At 28.2% G+C, this 19,147-nt stretch overlaps 1 protein-coding gene across 3 annotated transcripts in view; it reads left to right on the plus strand.

The window, feature by feature from the left end:
* Window positions 1-18,459, plus strand: part of LOC107452153 (rho guanine nucleotide exchange factor 17) — a 264,039-nt gene extending 245,580 nt beyond the window's left edge. For all 3 annotated transcript variants that reach the window (XM_071187520.1, XM_071187521.1, XM_071187522.1), the window contains 2 exons: window positions 3,885-4,055; window positions 17,932-18,459. In XM_071187520.1, coding sequence (XP_071043621.1) covers window positions 3,885-4,055; window positions 17,932-18,197 — 437 coding nt within the window. In that variant the 3' untranslated portion in view covers window positions 18,198-18,459. The remainder of the gene's footprint in view (window positions 1-3,884; window positions 4,056-17,931) is intronic.
* Window positions 18,460-19,147: the final 688 nt, after the last annotated feature.

Consider the following 19,147-nt stretch of genomic DNA (forward strand, 5'->3'; position numbering starts at 1 on the left):
AGTCGATATAATATTCAAATAAAAATACATTTTGTGAAAACTTACTCATTCCCTAGTAATGTTCCCTAGTTGTAGAAAAATGAATGAAACATTACTTACAGTGACAATACAAAATAATAAACACACATTTAATCATTTTTAAAGGTTATTTGCAAAAATGTTTCCTATACATGCATTAAAAACATTGTTTTTTTCCCACAAGGGTTTTTGGGTTAACAACTTTTAAAATTGTGCTTTGTTTTATATCTCAGGAATTAATAGCAGAAATATGGCTGAAATATAAAAATAATGTTAAGAGTACCGATATTTTATCTGTTTGCCCAATAAAACTGTTGGTATAGTTTTAAATTTACGGTCAATTAGCAAGTAAATCTTTTAGAAAAGGTATAACTATTTAGAGGAATTAATATGATTTTGTAATTAGAACTTTGTGGAGCTCTTTTAACTATAAATAGGTGAAAAATGAAATAGTATTTCATGCCACCGATAACAGGACAATTTTCATAGTACAAAACGAATCTAATGAATCATTTTCCTACCTCTTTTTTAATGAGCGCAGTTCTTTTAGAATTAATTTATTGAAATCCGGTTAAAGTTTAATTTCAATTAAAAAAAATTCAAAAACACGCCATATTTCTCATACATACAAATATTTAATTTTAAAAAAATGTCTTTCAGATAGGGCCGATAATTTATACCTTGAGTGCAGCAGATTAATTGTTATCAATTGATCAGCTTCTACAGTCCCTTTTAGAGACGATTTTAAATATGTATTATACGCTTACAAATAATACATAGTTGCTCGACACAATTTATTTTAGAGCATCCTTGTTTTCTACATGGAGGCTCCATCACCTGTTCGCTACGCTCAACAATTCTTGTAGTTGTTTCTCAATCATCATTGAAGATCTAGTAAGAATCATTTCCGTCCATTTTTTTGAATCAAAATTACGATTGGATTGCTAGCGGTTGCATTTTAAGGATTACTAATTTTTGACAAATGGAAAACAAGGAAACACGGTTCTCGCCGAGAGTTATTACGCATTGAAGATGTTCTGTGGAAAAGCAGTTCATGCAAGCTCGCAAATTCGTTTTTTTCTCCTCAGAACTCTCATTGGGCATAAACCGTCCTTCCACATTTTTCTTAAAAGTTTTTTTTTCCTGAAAAGTTTATTAAAAATCATTTTGTTTAGAAAATATATAATTATTATACTATTATTTAAGCAGATTATATTGCTATGTTAATAGTAAAAAAATATAAAGGATAGCTGGATTTGAATAATGAGTTACTGTACTTAAAAAATAACATTTAGAAAGTCCGAATTTACGACACAATAAAAGGAATAAACAAATTAGAAGAAATTTTTCTTGTTAACAGATCATATTGGAAACAATTCTTATTTCTCTTTATTCAATATATATTTTCACATTTCGATCTGAAATGTCGAAATTTTATTATTTGTCAACACCTAATCTTTTTTCTATATAATATTTTTTTTTTTCTTTCTTTTCGTTATTTTTGATATTAAGAGGGATATTATGAAAATCGCGTAAATGATAAATTTTTCTGCAACAATCAATAAATATTTATTAGTTAGGGAAAAAAATAGAAAGAACCTTTTAAATTGCAATAACTTTCAAGCAAATAAGTATTTCAGAAAGGAAAAAAAGGTTATGTTTCGTTTATAGACAAATTTGGCTTTTTCAGCATACCAAATTTAACTTCTGAAGCTGCATTTTCGCTGCTATAGAGCAGCCCACATGTTATTTTTCCAACAAGTTTAAGAGTAAAAAATTCTTGAATTAAATATCGAATGCTTTCTTATTTCATTTTAATCTCCGTACAATTTCCTACATATCTTCGTAATTTGAAGTTTCTAAATCTTATAGTGTTTAACAAAATGTAACGTTAAGTTGAAAACCCCAAAACAGTGGTGGTGTCAGTGGCCCTCTCAATTTTCTAACAGAGGGAAATTTAATAATATCTGCTCATTTCACGCTAATTTAACAATGCAGTTTATTTTTCCAACTTTATATAAAAGGAAATTTTTAGGATTGGTCTGTGGTAATGTCATTACTCTAGGTTTTCATACGTTCACACTTTTCGACTAGACCAACTAAATCGATAAGATTAAATTCGACACTATTATCTTAAGTAAAGAATTCTATGAGTTATGGAAAAATCATAACATAAGTATTAATAAAAAGTATCGTGAGATGATATAACAAAAAACAAAGAAGATAATTTTTGAAGTAATGGAATTGATTGTTTTACAGACTGAGTTTTTTATTTTTATTTTCAGAGTGTATTTTTAATAGTTTTACATTAAATTACTTTAAGGCAATTTTATATTCTTTTTATAGATAACTTATATATAACTACTGCTTCCTACTTTTTTGGCAGCAATTTTTATAAAATATTAATACTGAAGAAAGAAAGGGATTTTGTATTGTTCTAGAAAAGGTATATTGGTTGGAATTAAAAACCAATTTAACCCATTGGCCGACGAAGGGACAAAAATTAATTTAGACACCTTTTGTAATTTATGGCGACCTTATAAAAATGTATCCAAGAGCAAAAAAAATGAACAAAGGGTATCCAATGATCGGAATAATGCAATCACAGTTTTCTCATGTTATTAGAGAAATAGTATTCTTTAACTTTCATTAATCTTTTTATTAACGAATAAAATTGTATGCAGCAAATATTTTACTAAATGTAATTCTAAAAATAGTATATTTTTTTTCTCTTAATAACTCACACTTTTTTATAAATTTTTTATTTCAATGATCTTTTTCTGGGTTAATTCTGTTTTTTGAAAACCGTTCAAATCAACCTTTTAATAAAATTTTATATAAATGATATGTGATATCTAGTATATTTTTAGTTTACTTACAGTTAAATATAATATATATATATATATANTATATATATATCATTCTTGGATTTCCTCTTTTTTACTTTCTGACTATCTCATACCTGACTTTCCTGCTATGGATTTTATAAGTTTAGGGGATATACCGTTTGTTTGCCCATTTCTTTTTAGTAGATGAGTAACTGTTAGTCCTTAACCATTTTCTTAAAATCTGTTACTATTTTAAAAAGCGATTAAAAAACTACTTTTTGAAAAAATGACAATAAAGAAAGTTTCAGAAATGTTTTTTAAAAATGCAGCACCCATAATCGTCGATAAGAACAAACATTTATTAAAAATAAGAAGAAAAGAAAAACTAAAAAAATCGTTCTTAGCTCTTGCATCAAAACATTTATGATGAAAGTTTCATTTTTCGTATGTTATCATTTTTGAGGAAAAAGTAGAGATAAAACGTCAATTTAATAAAGAAAGACAAAAATACATTAAAAAAATACTGGGCCTTAATAAAAGCATTAATAAAAACAATATTTTATCTGTAAAAAAAATCGTTCTTCATTCTGATGTCAAAACTTTAAAAAAGTCTCAGTTTTCCATGTTACCACATTTTCAAGAAAAAACAAAAATAAAAAATTTCTATCAAAAACGCTCTTAAAATTTTTTTTGTTATGATATAAATGCGGATAAAAGAAAAGAAGGAAGACATGTTTTTTTAAGGAAAAAAAGTATGTGAAACCTTGAAAATGCAAAACCTTAATAAAAAGTTCATGAATAAAAACTCATGAAAAAATCATGAATAAAATGTTACATTTTTAAAGAAAAATTTTAAAAATGAAAAATTTCCTTCTTTCTTACAATATTATATTTTCAGGAAAAAGCAACATGATGGTAAAAGAAAAAAAGTTTCAAAAATTCTCTTAAAAATACCATACAATAACATTTCTTTACATGATTTTCATTATTTTTATGTTCATTGTTATTTAAGCTCTCACCTTTTTTCAATCTTTTTAGAAACAGATGATATAATCAAGCAACACAAATCAGCCTGTTTAAGGGTTACAGCCATGCTAGCTTCTAAGGATATTCTTTGGGTTGGTACTAGTGCCGGAGTCATTCTTACTTTCCCTCTTCCTCATCTAACTTCATCTACTACAATTGTAGAAGACTCTCCTACTGTTTCTGGTATGCTATTTTTGTTTCAATTTATTACTATTCTCTTCCAAATGTTTTGTTTAAAATTTGAATGAAGAAAAAGATTGGGTATAACTGACCTTGTGTATGTCATTATAAATGTAAGAATTACTGCAAAATCATTTAATGGAAACTACCCCCACGATCCATCCAGTCTACTCATAGACATATTCATTACTGAGCAATACAAAGACCAGGGGTGATCTACTAAAAACCTAACAGCTGACTAACAATCGATCTCAAAATTTTCAGTGATCAGATGTGATGATGCATGCGCATTTTGAATTGTCAATGGTTTACCATGGCTAGCTAATTTAATTAGAGTATTTGCGTAAATTAATGTATAAACCATATTAATGTATATATTATATATTTCTGTATATTATATTGGTATATAAACGTAAATAATGTAATTACATTAATTTGTATTTAAAAATAGGTTTTTCATTCAATACTTTTAAAAATACTACTTAAGGCTATTTAAAATGGAATGGTAACTGGATTGGCATTAGTTCACATCAATTAGCAACATCTGCATGTATTTGAACACTTTACTGTTTTGAAATATCTATTTCCTTCTTGAATTTCCCAAAAATAAATATCACTCACCTACAGCAAGCAAAGTTATTTAAAAATATATTAATAAAATACGTCAAACCTCGTTAATTCGACACTCTCGGGACCTCTGAAAAACTGACGAATTAAGCGGAGTGACGAATAAACCTGAGTTGCATTGTTCATCAAAAAATTGGGAAAATACCCATAAATTGACAATTATTACATACAGCAGCGAAATTTCAATTTCTTAAAATAAAAAAAAACTTTAAAGAATTTGCTTTAAAACAATTCAATTAAAATATAGCATCAGTAGAATGACAAACAGTATGGTTTACATACTTACTTTTATTTATTTAGGAATGAAAAAACCATCAATACGGGTTTGTTTGGTAAGGGGATTACTTAGCATAATTCTTTTTTCGAGTTTGTACACAGAGTTCAAATCTTCCTCAGTGCCAGATATTGAAGAAAAATATTTTCTTAGAACTTCAATGCACTGCAGAGCTTCATTTTTGGAAGGAGGATCTTCCACTTCATCCTCGCTTTCACTCTCTTCAGATGCTGGAACATGTCTTTCGCGGATTTCGTTCGCGATTTCTGAGACGGTTAGTTCTGGAGATGTCACGAGATTTTGGTCAATTCTAAGGTATGTTTCTTTATCCATCACATCTTTGTTGCGTTCTTTAAGTTGCCTGAGCAATTCAAATAAAGGGACGTCATCATCTTCATCATCATTAACATCTTCTGACGAGCTTGGACTTTCAACAAATCCAGCAGGCCTGAAGCAGTTTTTGATGGTTTTATTGGTCACATCAGCCCAACTCCTGTGGATGTAATTTATGCCATCTAAGAGATTTAGTTTCCATTCTCTGCCTTCACCAATGGCTTTAATCTAGTCTCTTACAAGATGTTTCCGATAGTGTCTCTTGAAGCTGGAAATGATTCCTTGATCAAGGTGCTGTAAAACTGAGGTGGCATTGGGCGGCATGTAAACTAACTCCACTGATTGAAGGTTTCTTACCTCAGTATGCGTTGTGCAATTGTCCACAACAAACGCCACTTTACGATCTGTTACATGGAATTTTTTGTCAAACTCTTTCAGAGTTTTTTTCCAAACATTGGAGGTCATCCAAGACTTTGAGTTTGCTTCATATCATACACTCAAAGACTTCACATTTTTGAAGCACCTTGGTTTTGCACTTTTGCCTATGACCAGAGGTTAAGTTTTTCGGAACCATCCGTGTTTGCTCCTATCAGAACGGTAACTCGTTTGCTTTTCTTCCCACCTGAGCAGTCCTCTGATTGAAAAGTCAAAGTCTTGTCAGGCACAGGTCGAAAAAAGAGACCTGTCTCATCAAGGTGTCATCACAAGGGTTATAACACTGGAGAACATCTTTTAAGAAACCATTTTTCCATTCTTCAACTGGACGCATATCAACGGCCGTTGCTTCTCCGCACATCTTTTTGAAGGAAAGTCCATGTCTCTCTTTGAACCGTTCAAACCAGCCATTGCTCGCCGAGAACTCCGAAGCACCCAGTTCGTTTTCAAATTGCAAAGCTTTCTCTTTCAAGATAAGTCCTGAAATTGGAATGTTTTAGGCTCGGGCCATTCTAAACCATTTAACAAGGGCATTTTCAACGTCTTCGAAGGTCGAAACACGTATTCTCTTTCTCTTCTCGCCATCCTGAACACGCAAAGAACTTTCAATTTTGTCTTTTAAGGATCAAATGGCAATGAACGTTGTGCGAGGGACTCTTTTCCGTTTTGCAAAAGCAGCCTTTGACATTCCAGATTGCTAAAATTCTCTTATCATTTGGAGCTTTTTATCCAATGTCCAAGATTTGTAACCAAGTTTACTCGCCATGGCACTGAACTAAAGACTAGAGAGACTCGAGATACCACCGCACCGCTACGCCGTACTAAGTTTTGCAGGAGAGAGAAGAAAAGGCACGCATTCCAAGATGCTCGTTTTCTGCCACCTGTTCCCTCCCCCCGCCCCTGCCGTTACCCCCTCGTAAGTTCAGAGATAAGGAGCATTATTGCAACTCTTTCTGCAAGAGGTGGTGGAAGGAGGGGTGAGACAAAAGGGCAGGGGAAAAACGCTTCCAGTGTCTGAACTCCAAGAACCAGTTGCCTAGTGCGAATGGCAAAATTAGCCAAGTGGAAATTTCTGCAAAAGTTGACTGGAGAAAAGCAATTTCTCAGTGAAGACATTCTTTGAAGTGTTATTTTATCGGGAGTTCATAATTTCCCCATGATGCATTAAACGGAGTTTGTTAACACTGAATCCAATGCAAATCAATCAGGACTTGAAAAAAAACGTCGAAATAACCGGAGTGACGAATTAAGCGAGTGTAAAATTATAGAGGTCCGACTACCTCTAGTTTTAAAATTATTTTTTGTTTAAATTCAATAAGAAAGGGAATGATAAACTTAAATATTCATAATTAATTTTTTTAATTAAATTCATGAATTAATAAATACATTTTTTATTAAAGTAGAAAAAATTAGTTGATTCTTATTTTCTAATACTTAAAATCAAAATGTATTTTATTTGGTAAATTATTTTTTGGTTTAAAAATAATTGTTGAAATACAAATTTTAAATTTTTCTCATTATGGAGGTCATTAAACAAATTTAGAAACATGTCTTTATTTAATAATATGGTTAATGAATTAAAATTATATCAATGCACATTAACACTACCATTTAAGAATTATTTTTTATTAAAGAAAGAGGTTAGCAAAAATATTTGGAATTTAAACTTATATTAGAGTCAAATACATGATTAAACAACTGACAAATCTGTGAGTTCTTTAATTTTATTGAAACATTGATTCAACAAGTTTATTCTGTATAGTGTTAAAAAAATATTAAATGATTTTGGCTCATTTTTGATTTTAAACAGTTGCGTGCCAACTAGGGGGGCAGAGGGGACACCCGCCCCCTCTGGAATTTAAGTGAGGGGGCAAACAATGTGTTTCACCTCTCCTGAAGTTTAGACACTCTCAAAAATAAAGTCAAGTAAAATTTTATTATTTTTATTTTAGAATTTTTTAAAAAAAATGTAAAGCCTCCTTTAAAAAAAAAGAAAATTTTATATTCCTCTGAAATTTTTGTCTGTGGAGAAAAATGTTCTTTGCTCCTTTTGATATTAAGACGTTCACCAAGAGAGATTAAAGTAAAATTTGTAATTTTAAAGAAAAAAAAGCTATTTTTTCTCAACTTTATAGCTATTCTCAAACTAGGAAACTTTATTTTGTTCTGAAATTAAATTGAAGGTTCGAACAATGTCTCTTTTGACTAGTGGTAAAATGAAGTCAAATTAGAGAAAATATTTTTTTATTTTATAAATTTGACTCTATTTTCAAGGTAGAAAGCATTATAATCTTCTGAAATTGTTATGAGGAGATGAACAAAGTGCCTCACTCCTTTTGAAATTTTGACGTAAGTGAAAATAAAGTTAAGTAAATTTTTTTATTAAAAACATTAACTTTAAAACTATTTTCAAAGCAAAAATTATTTTCTTCTAAAATTTAAAAGAGGAGGCGAAAAATGTGTTTCACCCCTTCTGAAATTTAGAAAATAAAGTTGCGAAAATAAAGTCAAGTAAAATTGGCAATTTTAGAAAGAGTTTCAGTTTTGAGGATTTTTTCAAATGGAAAACTTTATTTTCCTCTCAAATTAAAGTGGGCAAAAAATGCAATTCTCCCTTTCTGAAATTTAGATATTCGCGAAAATAAAGTCAATAAATTGGCAAAGTAAAAGAAGAATTTTTTTTTTTAACTTGAAGTTTTTTTTTTTTCAACTAGAATACTTCATTTTCTTTCGAAATTAAAGTGATACGGCAAAAAATGGACTTTGGATCTGCATCTTTGAAATTTCAACAATCACAAAAATAAATTCATGTAAAACTGGCAGTTTTATTTTAGAATTTTTTTTCTCAACATTGAAGCTATTTTCCAAAAAAAAGAAACTTACATTTTTTTCTTATTTTTGAATGAGGGTAAGAAAAATGTGTTTCATCCTTTCTAGAATTTATGCAAAATAAAGTCAAGTAAAACTGGTAAGTTAAAAAAGAAATTTTTTTCAACTTTGAAATTATTTTCCATGTAGAACACTTTATTTTCTTTAGAAATTAAAGTGTGGGGGCAAAAAAAACATCTTCCGAAATTTAGATATTTGCAAAAACAAAGTCAAGAAAAACTGGTAATTTTAGAAAAAAAGAAACTATTTTTCTTATTTTTGAAACTATTTTGCTGGTAGACGGAAAAAAAAGTCCCGGAAAAAAAGGTACGGAAAAAAAGGTCCCGGTAAAAAAAGTCCCTGGAAAAAAAAGGTACGGAAAAAAGGGTCCCTGGAAAAAAAGGTCCCGGTAAAAAAGGTACCCCCATGGGGAAAATCTGTAGGAATATTTCCCCACTCGCTTTCTGGGCAGCATGAATGCTTCTCGCTGTTTCAATGAATATTCTTTTTATCTGTAATAATTCAGATTAGATCATTGAAGTAAGGAGAAGGGTAAGGGGGGAGGACTTATGGGCTGGTTGTGTTACGCTTTTTTTTAAAATTTTATTTCATTTATTTATTCTTCTTTGATTATTTTTAAAGCGGGAAGATACTTTGAAATTTTTCAATAATGTTATACTTTTTTTTTGTAATTTTTTTAAGTGAAAAATGTGTTATTTTCTATTTTAAATTATATTTTGTGAAGAAGTTGCTAATGTGAGGCTTAAAGTAGTCAATCGGGGAAGTTGGGAGGATTTATGTGTTGGATGTTTATTCGTGATTGGAGGTGAAAGTATTGGTCTTTTTTAATTAGTTGAAAACGCGACACGAAAAGAAAGAAGAAAAAAACCATGCACGAAACAGCAAAAAGCTCTTCAATCTAATCTTCTCATTTCAAATATTTTCCCCTACAGAATTTTTCCTACACAGGTACCTTTTTTACCGGGACCTTTTTTTCAGGTACCCTTTTTTCCTAGAATCATTTTGCTCTAGAACTGCAAAAAATGTGCCTTGCATTTCCTGAAATTTAGACATTCACGAAAATTAAATCAAGTAAAATTGGCAATTTTAGAAAAAAAAAATTTTTTTAAATTTTTTAATTTTGAAGCTACTTTAAAAATAGAATATTTTATTTTCCTCTAAAATTGAAGTGAGGGGCGAAAATGTGCTTTGCATCTTCTTCAATTTCAGCGATTGCAAAAAAAGTCAAGTAAAATTGGTAATTTTTTTAAAAAAAAGAATTTTTTTTTCAATTTTGAACCTATTTTCCAAATTTAGGCTTTTATTTTCATCTTAAATTAAAGTGAGGGTATAAAGAATGTACTTCACCCCTTCTGAAATTTAAACTTTCGCGAAAATAAAGTCAAGTGAAATTGGTAATTTTAGAAGAAAAAAACTTTTATTTTCTTTGAAGCAATTTTCCAAATAGAAAACTTCATTTTCCTCTTAAACTAATGTGAGGAGGCAAAAAATTTGCTTTGCATCTTCTGGAATTAAGATATTTTTGAAAATAAAGTCATGTAAAATTGAAATTTTAGAAGAAAAAAAAATTTTTTTTTTCATCTATGAATCAATTTTCCAAATAGAAAATTTCCTTTTACTCTTGAAAAGGAAATAGTAAGGGGGGGGGAAATGTGCTTGACCCCTTCTAAAATTTAGACATCCACGGAAATAAAGTCAAGTAAAATTAGTAATTTTAGAAAAAAAGAAATTTTTTTTTTGAATTTTGAAGTTACTGTCCAAATTGAAAATTTTATTTCCCTTTTAAATTAATTTTATTTTCCTCTTAAATCACCCCTTCTGAAATTTAGACATTCATGAAAATAAAGTCATGTAAAAATTGTGATTTTAGAAGAAAAAAACTATTTTTTTGCTCTTTGAAGTTATTTTCCAAATAGAAAATTTCCTCTTGAATTACTGCAGGATCACAAAAATTGTGCTTCGCATCTTCTGAAATTTAGGCATTCGTGAAAAGAAGTCAAGTAAAATTAGTAATTTTAGAAAAAAAGGAATTTTCTTCTGCATAATTTTGAAGCTACTTTCTTGATTGAAAATTATATTTTCCTCTTAAATTAGAAGGAGGGAATGAAGAAAGTACTTCGCCCCTTTTGAAATTTAGACATTTGTGAAAATGAATTGAAGTAAAATTAGCATTTAACTTTTTTTTCAACTTTAAAGCTATTTTACAAATAGAAAACTTTATTCCTGTGAAATTTAATTGAGAAGTAGGATAATGTGCTTTGAGAATACAATAGTGCTAAAATAGAATTAGTAATTTCGGAAAAAGAAACAATGCTTTATTTCAACTTCGTAGTTGTTTTCCAAATAGAAAACTTTCTCCCCTGAGACATATACTTCTCTTTTGTTTAAATTCTTTTTCTACATCTAACTACTTTTAATCTAATTTTATTTAAAGAAATTTAAAACCAACATACTCTAAAAAAGAGCAATGCAGAAAAAATTAAAACAAATGTTTAAAAAGCTAAAATAATTGCTACTCTTTTCCCTTCCCTGGAAGGAGCAATAAAATGCATCCTTCATTGACAAACAGATTTATTTCAAAGCATCCTTTGATTTTGAACACCTTTTTTTCTGCCACCCACGGAAAATACCCACAGTTACCTGACTCCCCAAAAAATAGCCACCTCATCTGACACTATAGGAATCTAAAATTCCTTTTATCAGTTTTATGGCTCTTTTGTCCTGTTTTAAAATGTCATATACTCGTATTCCCAAAACAATCTATTTTTTGGATATCTATTCTTAAATTGTTTTAAACAAGCATTTATCCAGATAGTCTAGAAAAACAAATGTTTTAAGGGATGTAAGGAGATGACTCTTGTTGACATTTACTTCAGTCATTTTGTCAATAGACTTTTTCTGAGACAGTCGTTCATCACTCTTTGTTAAATTTCAATTTTGTTCAATTATTTGAATTTATAATATTTAATTTTAGTTGAGACTGATTAAAATTATTTGCTACTCCCTTTTTTTTTAAAACATAAAATGTGCCATCAATAATACCCATTCTTAAGGATAACAGGAAAATGTAAAATAAATTTCTGAAGAGGTAAGCAATTGTTTGCATTGAATTTATTAACACATTAAAATAGTGTATTTATTTGCTGTTACAATAGTTTTATATGAATAGTCATACAAAGATTGCTTTTTATTTATGTTCAAGCATCAAATTCATTTATATAGTACATTAGTTCATGATTTTACCATTTATTGTGTGCGCATGACCTGTTCTTATTTTATATTTATAAAATTAGTAAGATTGGAAATAAAATTATTATATTTTAAGTTAAGAAAATTAAATTTTTTAAATTGGATCTTTGAATTTTTAATGCTTTTAAACACTTTGTTTTCATTCAAAAATAAGATGTAACCTTTAATTTATAAAAAAATTGCATTTAATTTAATAAAAAAGCTAGAGACATTGTTTTGTTACGAATAACTGAAAATATGTCACCATTTAAAGTATTTTTGTTTAAATAAATCAGTTTTTCAGTCAATAAAAAATAAAATTCTGTGAAAAAAAAAGATGTTTTTGTTGTTTCAATAATGCTTTCTACTTTTAAGAGAGACATTCTTATCTTGATTCTTTAAAATCAGCATTATATTTATTTTATTGATATGAAATTCTTTTCAAGTCCTTTGCTTCCATTGACAAAAATGGCGTGTGTTACAGCTTTAGTTGCTTAAGAAAAAAAAAAAAAAAGACTGGAAAACTATTCATTCAAAAAGCAGGGAAATAACAAGATTGGGTTGAGAATGCATTAAATCTTCTTTTAAATTTTCCATTTTATTCTTATCTTATATGATAACCTTATCATGTAGAGCAAAGCTTCAAACACCAAATGCGTTACACATTTATGCCCCCTTATTTGAAATAAACCATCGAAAATATCCTTTACACACCAACAATAATTTTTATAAACAAAGATAATTTTTGTTCTAATACAAAAAATTAACCTTAACTTATATTTTAAACAATTAAAATAATGAAGAAATATTTTTAATACAAAAGTTTTATTAAAAAATTCCATAAAATTTTATAATTATCAGTAATAAAAGCTACTTTAATTAGAAAAAAAAAACAATATATTTTTAAGAATAGGACAATTTGTTTCCATAATATCGGGAGGCAGGAAGCATAGACACGGAATTTAAATAAATTTTTTTAATAAAAATCTTATAGGATAATCAAAGTTAGTATATTTGTGGTAATAACTTTATGAGAACTTTTTTCATGAATAATTTTTGAGTTTAAAACATAAATTTTTGAAAATTTGAACACTAAAGCTATAAATACTGCTGATAGAGGAAAAAAAAATTATCCGACAATCAGAAATATAATTTATAATTCTTTTAAAATGTGGACATTTCTGTTTATCAATTGAATAATTTTATTTTCTCTTCTAAACATCGCACTTTCGATTTCAAACCATATAAATTAAACCGGACCAAGAGGAGAAATCATTTAGCTTAAGATTGCTTTAATTTTATTCAACTTTCATTTTTCTTCTTTCTTTGTTTTAACATTTTTAAGATTTATATTTTTTTAATCGTGAAGATAATCTTGACTATAGCCAATGTTTAAGATACTTATTGAAATTTTTTTCAACGTTATTATATATTTTAGCTTAGAAATCCAAACTATTAAAGTTCGTTGTCAAGACAAATCATTAGAAAGAAATTTTTCAATTAGCAAAAAAGTTTTATGACTTTTCCCTTATTTCGTTTTTTAAAATTAAAAAAAAATAATATTCTTTTGTCATGTATGATTACATGACATCATCAATACATACATTTGCATGTCATTACTGTCTGATCTGAAGTCATTACTGTCTGATCAGATAAGAGTAATTAAAGTAGTTGCTTTATACAGCGCATGTGCAGAAAAAAATTTTAAAAAAAATTATCTTAATTTTACAGTGAATCGTATTTGACAACTAATAAGTTAAGTTCGATTTGAATATCTTAAAAATGAAAAAGTTTCAAGCAATTTTCTAAGTAGTTTTCTTACTCTTTTAAGAGAAAGCTCAAAATTATGAGGGATTTTTCACAAATTTCATTTTGTACTATTAAACAAGATTTATTAACAAATGATAATATCCTACTAATGATGGTCTGGACAACAAAGTGTGATGGAATTAGTATTGGAGCACGTATTTGGAGCAGTTTTTAACAATTTTTTTTAAAATTTTATGTCAATAATTTTTTAATCAATTTAAAATTTATTCAAACGTTTTTTTTTATTTTATTGAATTTTTTTAAAGTTATTAAAAAAACGCAAGACCAAAAAATTCGTTTTTTTTTTTTTTAAATTTTTTAAAAATTTTCTTATTTTTTATAAAAATGTTCGTATTTTCAAAAATATTTAAGCTACGTTTGGGAAGTTTAGTTCAATTATTGCATATAAGAACCAAAATAATAAGTTACAAATTTATTACTAAATTTTTTTGTCATAGGGTTTTAGTATTTTCTGAGAAATATCAAAAAATGTGTTAGTATCAAAGTCTTTCGATTATTTTGTGCAAATCCTGTAGTATTCTTTTAATTGAAATTCGAACATTTATCTTCATTTTGAATGAAAAAATCGAATATTATGATGTAATAATTTAGAAGTATACTTTTTTAATAATCGTTTTGTTTAAAAAAAAATTAACCACTACTGTAGACACGAGAGGGGGCTATTGTGGATAAGTTATAAAAATAATTATTTAATCTACTGTTAATTATAAAATGTAAATAAAACATAAATACCATTCAATTATCAACTTGGTTATTCGATTTCTTAATATTCTGTACCACCGCTATATTTTTAATAAGATACAGCGACCACCGTGTCTATAAATGATAGCAAAATGATAAATTATAGCATTTTTTTACTTAATTTGAAAATAAACAAAAGAACCAATTATAATTTAGCAAGTTTTTTGTGTCTAAAATAGTAGTTAGAAACAGCGCAGGTGTGGAAATCAAAAAATTTTCTCTACAAATTCTGTAAAAGCTCCATTTGAATGGGGGGGGGGAAATTAAACATTATTGGCAATTAATAACATATTTTTCTGGAATTTATATTTAAAAAAGCATTTGGATAAGGAAGGATTTTAAATAATTTAGATAAATACATAAAATGTGGTCATCATGCTCTGAAGTTTATATATGATAAAAATATCGCGCAATCGTACCTTATCTTTATTGTTAAGACTTTGATATAGCAATTTAAATATCTCTTAACTAAAAATATAATGAAAAATAGTTAATAGGGCTTTGTAATTTTTTTATAATGTTCTAATTTCGCTTCATGTTTGTTGAACGTCATATTTTTAGAACCTAAGGCTCATCAGCAATCCAGTTGGAGACACACACATACTTATTCTTTATTTTAATATCTATCTATATCTATCTATCTATCTATCTATCTATCTATCTATCTATCTATNACACACACACACTAATTCTTTATTTTATTATATGTATAAATAAATATATATATTTGTGTATTAAATATATATATATTATGCACTTAATTGCTGGTCCGTCACCCCTATGGACGTCTAACCGAAGGGGTGTCCCTTTCGTGCGCCAAAACGAAAGGGTGTGCAACCCTAAGACTATCAGCCCTCTTTAACCCCCTACATCATTATCTCCTCCATCATAGCTGCAGATTCTTAGAGGGGTGGGGGCTGAAATCCAGGTGCATCTAAAAGTGAATAATACCCCAAGACATCCTCTTATCCAGAGGTTAGTTTTACTCCCATGCTGTTTTCTAGAAAAAGAAGACACCTGGAATAGGAAAGATTAAAGAGACAGCAATCACTTACTTGTTGTCAGATGGACATCATGAGTAAATAAGAGGAGGTTCAACTTATTGTGCAGCATATTATGACGTCAAGTACTTTTCTTAGAAATTTATCTTGTGATGTTTCACCCCCTCCCATAAAACTCAAATTTTTTGTGAAGAACTGTTCATTTATATCTGACTAGTATTTGTGGACGATTAGAACGTGGTGAATGATACTGACGAGGATGATTAAGTTCCTCCAAATCACACAGCAGTATTAGAAGCTTTAGACACTATTCGTGACTATTTACATTTTAATTTTGCTTCTGAAACTCCCCCTTATCACATTTATATGAACTGAAAAAAACTGTTTTAGAAATACGTCGTCAAAAACAAATACAAACAAGTATTAAGATTATTTTGTAAGAAAATAAATTGTCTTGAGCTATGTTAAATTATTTTTTTTTTTGTATAGTTATAGTAAATACCAAAACAGTATGAATATTGATATTTTATCTTTAGAAACATATTTATTCTTATTGTCACTGCAATTTACGTTGCGTTTTAGAATTTTGAAGTTTTTCACTTATGCGCCTCTTTCACTTATGCATTTTTTTCTCTTGGCCCCTTACGCCGGTGCATAAGTGAGAGTTCACTGTATATGATTAGCATAATATTTAGGAGATAAAGGGGGCTACTGAGGACAATAACTTTCTGAGGAGAAGAACTTGCTCTTTAGTCAAATTTCCACTGTGGGATATCATAGATTTGTAACATTGATGCAAACTTCCTTGTGCAGTTGCATAATCAGACGATGAATACTTTAGTAGGAATTTGTAAATAAGACATTTTTAAGGTATGAAAGTAACTTTCAATTTTTTCTCTTAATTAACATATTAAATTTTCAAAATTTCAACAAAAAGTGGCAATAAGTTATACATTATAAGTTTTTTTTAAAAATTCTATTTTAAAACTAACTTTTGATCTATATAATGTGTAGAAACAAGGAGGTGGGGCTAGTGAGGATGTATTCACACTGACACCATTCATCTTGCAATGGAAGAAATATTAATTTGTTGCAAATGCAATAAATTTAATGATATTTATTTTCTAAATTTGAATTATTTTGTGGAATTATATGCAATCACAATTAGTGGTTTCAATTTCATGTTAAAAATGCAGCACGAAGCCTTTATATTAATTCAATCTTTAAAGGATTGAAGAAATTTTAATCAAGTTTGTTAAAAGAATATAATTCAATATAGATGAATTAAAGAAGAATTTATGGTACATTAAACTAAAACATAATTTTGGTGAATGCTACTATCATCTTTTCTGCGAGTTGTTTTCATTGCTACAGTAAGGAAAATATGGCTAACCAATGCATTCCGTGTGTTGTCCATTCAGACTACTACCCCATCAAGTTATGGTTATGAACATTGATTTAACTTAAAATTCGTTTTGTTCTTTGAAATAAAATCGAATTGAATAATGATTTTCTAATGTATTGATTTGCTTTCAATGTCCTTTTTAGTATAGGGAAATACTCGATTACAAATTAGAATTTTAATTAAAATATGTCAATATTTATTCTCTAATAAAGTGAGATTAAAATTGATTTCATTTTGGCTTTAGATATACCGTTCTGCATAGTAATGAATGACTATTGAATAAGTTCTGGTGAGGATAGTATAGACAAAACAGCATTTTTTTTAAGGAAAAATATTATTGAAAAACTAAACAACTTTGTTATTTCAGATAAATACCAGAATGCATGTATTCATTCAAATTATTGTTAAAAAATATTTTATGAATTAAAAATTATATTAAATGTGACAGATTTGTAAAAAAATGTCCCCACCAACCCCACTTTCCCCTACCTTTTTGATTAATGATACTTCAGTGCGCCTGGTTAGGCCACATGCACTGAGATAAATTAAAGTAAAATAATTTATGTTTTTTGCAAAAAAGAAAAGAAATAATTAATTAATAAATAAAACATTGTTAAAAGAAAATGCCAGCCATAAAATAACAATTAACAACATTTAATAAAAAATAAGAAGATTAAATAAATGCTACATAAAAAGCCTGGCCGAAAATGCCAGGAGAAGAAAACACTGCATATGCACTACGCTGGAGGAAAACAGTCACTGTACTGCAGGGAGAGAAAAAAAATGCTCTGCTTGGGTTGTCATAACTAATAGAGGAACTCGCCAAAAGGGAGAGCGGGTTCTTAGAAAATGTTCATTAATCGCTACACCGGCGCAGGTCGCTGCAATACTTTTTATAATACATTTATAGGTTTAATTTCAAGTTTAATGTTTTCATTGCACATAAGGAATTCAAGCCCTAGTATTATATGCTCTAAAATCAATATAATAGTGCAGATATTAAACTATAAATGTCTGAAAATTTGCTAAGTTACAAGAATCAGAATGTTATTAAATGTTATTATTCTTTTTCAGTTTTGATATCTCATATGTAGCAGAGCATATTTCTATTTTTAGGTCTTTCCCATGGACATACAGGGCATGTTAGATTCTTAACATGTGTTGAAATGACTCCTGGATACGTTTTAGAACAAGTGAGCTTTCAAAAGTATGTTTTTCGATTAGTGAAATCAAAGAGTCGACGAGCATCAACAAATAATGCCTGTAAACTGTTAGTCATAAGTGGGGGTGATGGTTATGAAAATTTCCATCAGTCTGGTGGTATAGGAGAAGCAGCTGGTCGTGATGATAGCACTAATCATTTACTTCTGTGGCAAGTGTGAAGTCAATTTACCTGTGATAATAACATATTTATTCACAATATTATGGTGATAATTCAATGAATGAAAATTTGTTAAATGAATATTTGATTGTAAACACTTTTTGAATGTAACATTGTAAACACTTCGATGTAATTATTTCTTTTACTGTCTATTTTTATGGAAATATGTAGTTAAAATTAAGCCATTATAAATTAAGTTATTATGACATTGTATAATATGTAATTAAATTATTATAAAATTATATTATAATTTTCCAGAGAAACTTATTTTACCTTACTGATTTATTGTGTTCAAAATTATCTTAATACCTTTTTAAATAACAATGAATTTAAACATATCATCTAATTTAAATGCTCTTAAACGGGGATAAATAAAATATTTTTTAAAAATTTAAAATTCATATTTCTTGCAAGAAATTTCCTTAAGTAATATTTTTGTTAGTTTATTGAACTTATGAGTTTGAAACAAACAAGCATGAATTTCTTTTTTAAATCCACCTAACTTACCATTCAATGATCATTAAGAAAAAGATTTTAATCATGGAAAATTGTTTTATTATTCATGATAAAGATACAGGGTGTTCCATAATTCCCACATTTAATGTATACTTTTTTAGAATCGTCATCCAAAATAAAGTTTTAAAGTATTAAAAATTAATATTTGAGTGAGAAATAAATCAAAAATTTGATCAATTTAAGAAAAAAGAATCCTAACAAAATGTCAAACAAAAATCCTAACAAATTGTCAACAATTTTTGAGTTTCATCTAATAAATTAATTACCTTTTATTAATTATAAAAGGGTTATTTAAAGTAATGGCAATATACGAGGAAAATATTTTGTAATAAATGTACAAGCAAAAATAATATATATATAGATATAATAAATAAATAAATACAAGAAAACACGAAGAAAGTTAAGAAAAACAATAAATAAGCTGCAAGTAAACAG

This window comes from Parasteatoda tepidariorum, chromosome X1, assembly GCF_043381705.1.
Source record: "Parasteatoda tepidariorum isolate YZ-2023 chromosome X1, CAS_Ptep_4.0, whole genome shotgun sequence".
NCBI lineage: Eukaryota > Metazoa > Arthropoda > Arachnida > Araneae > Theridiidae > Parasteatoda > Parasteatoda tepidariorum.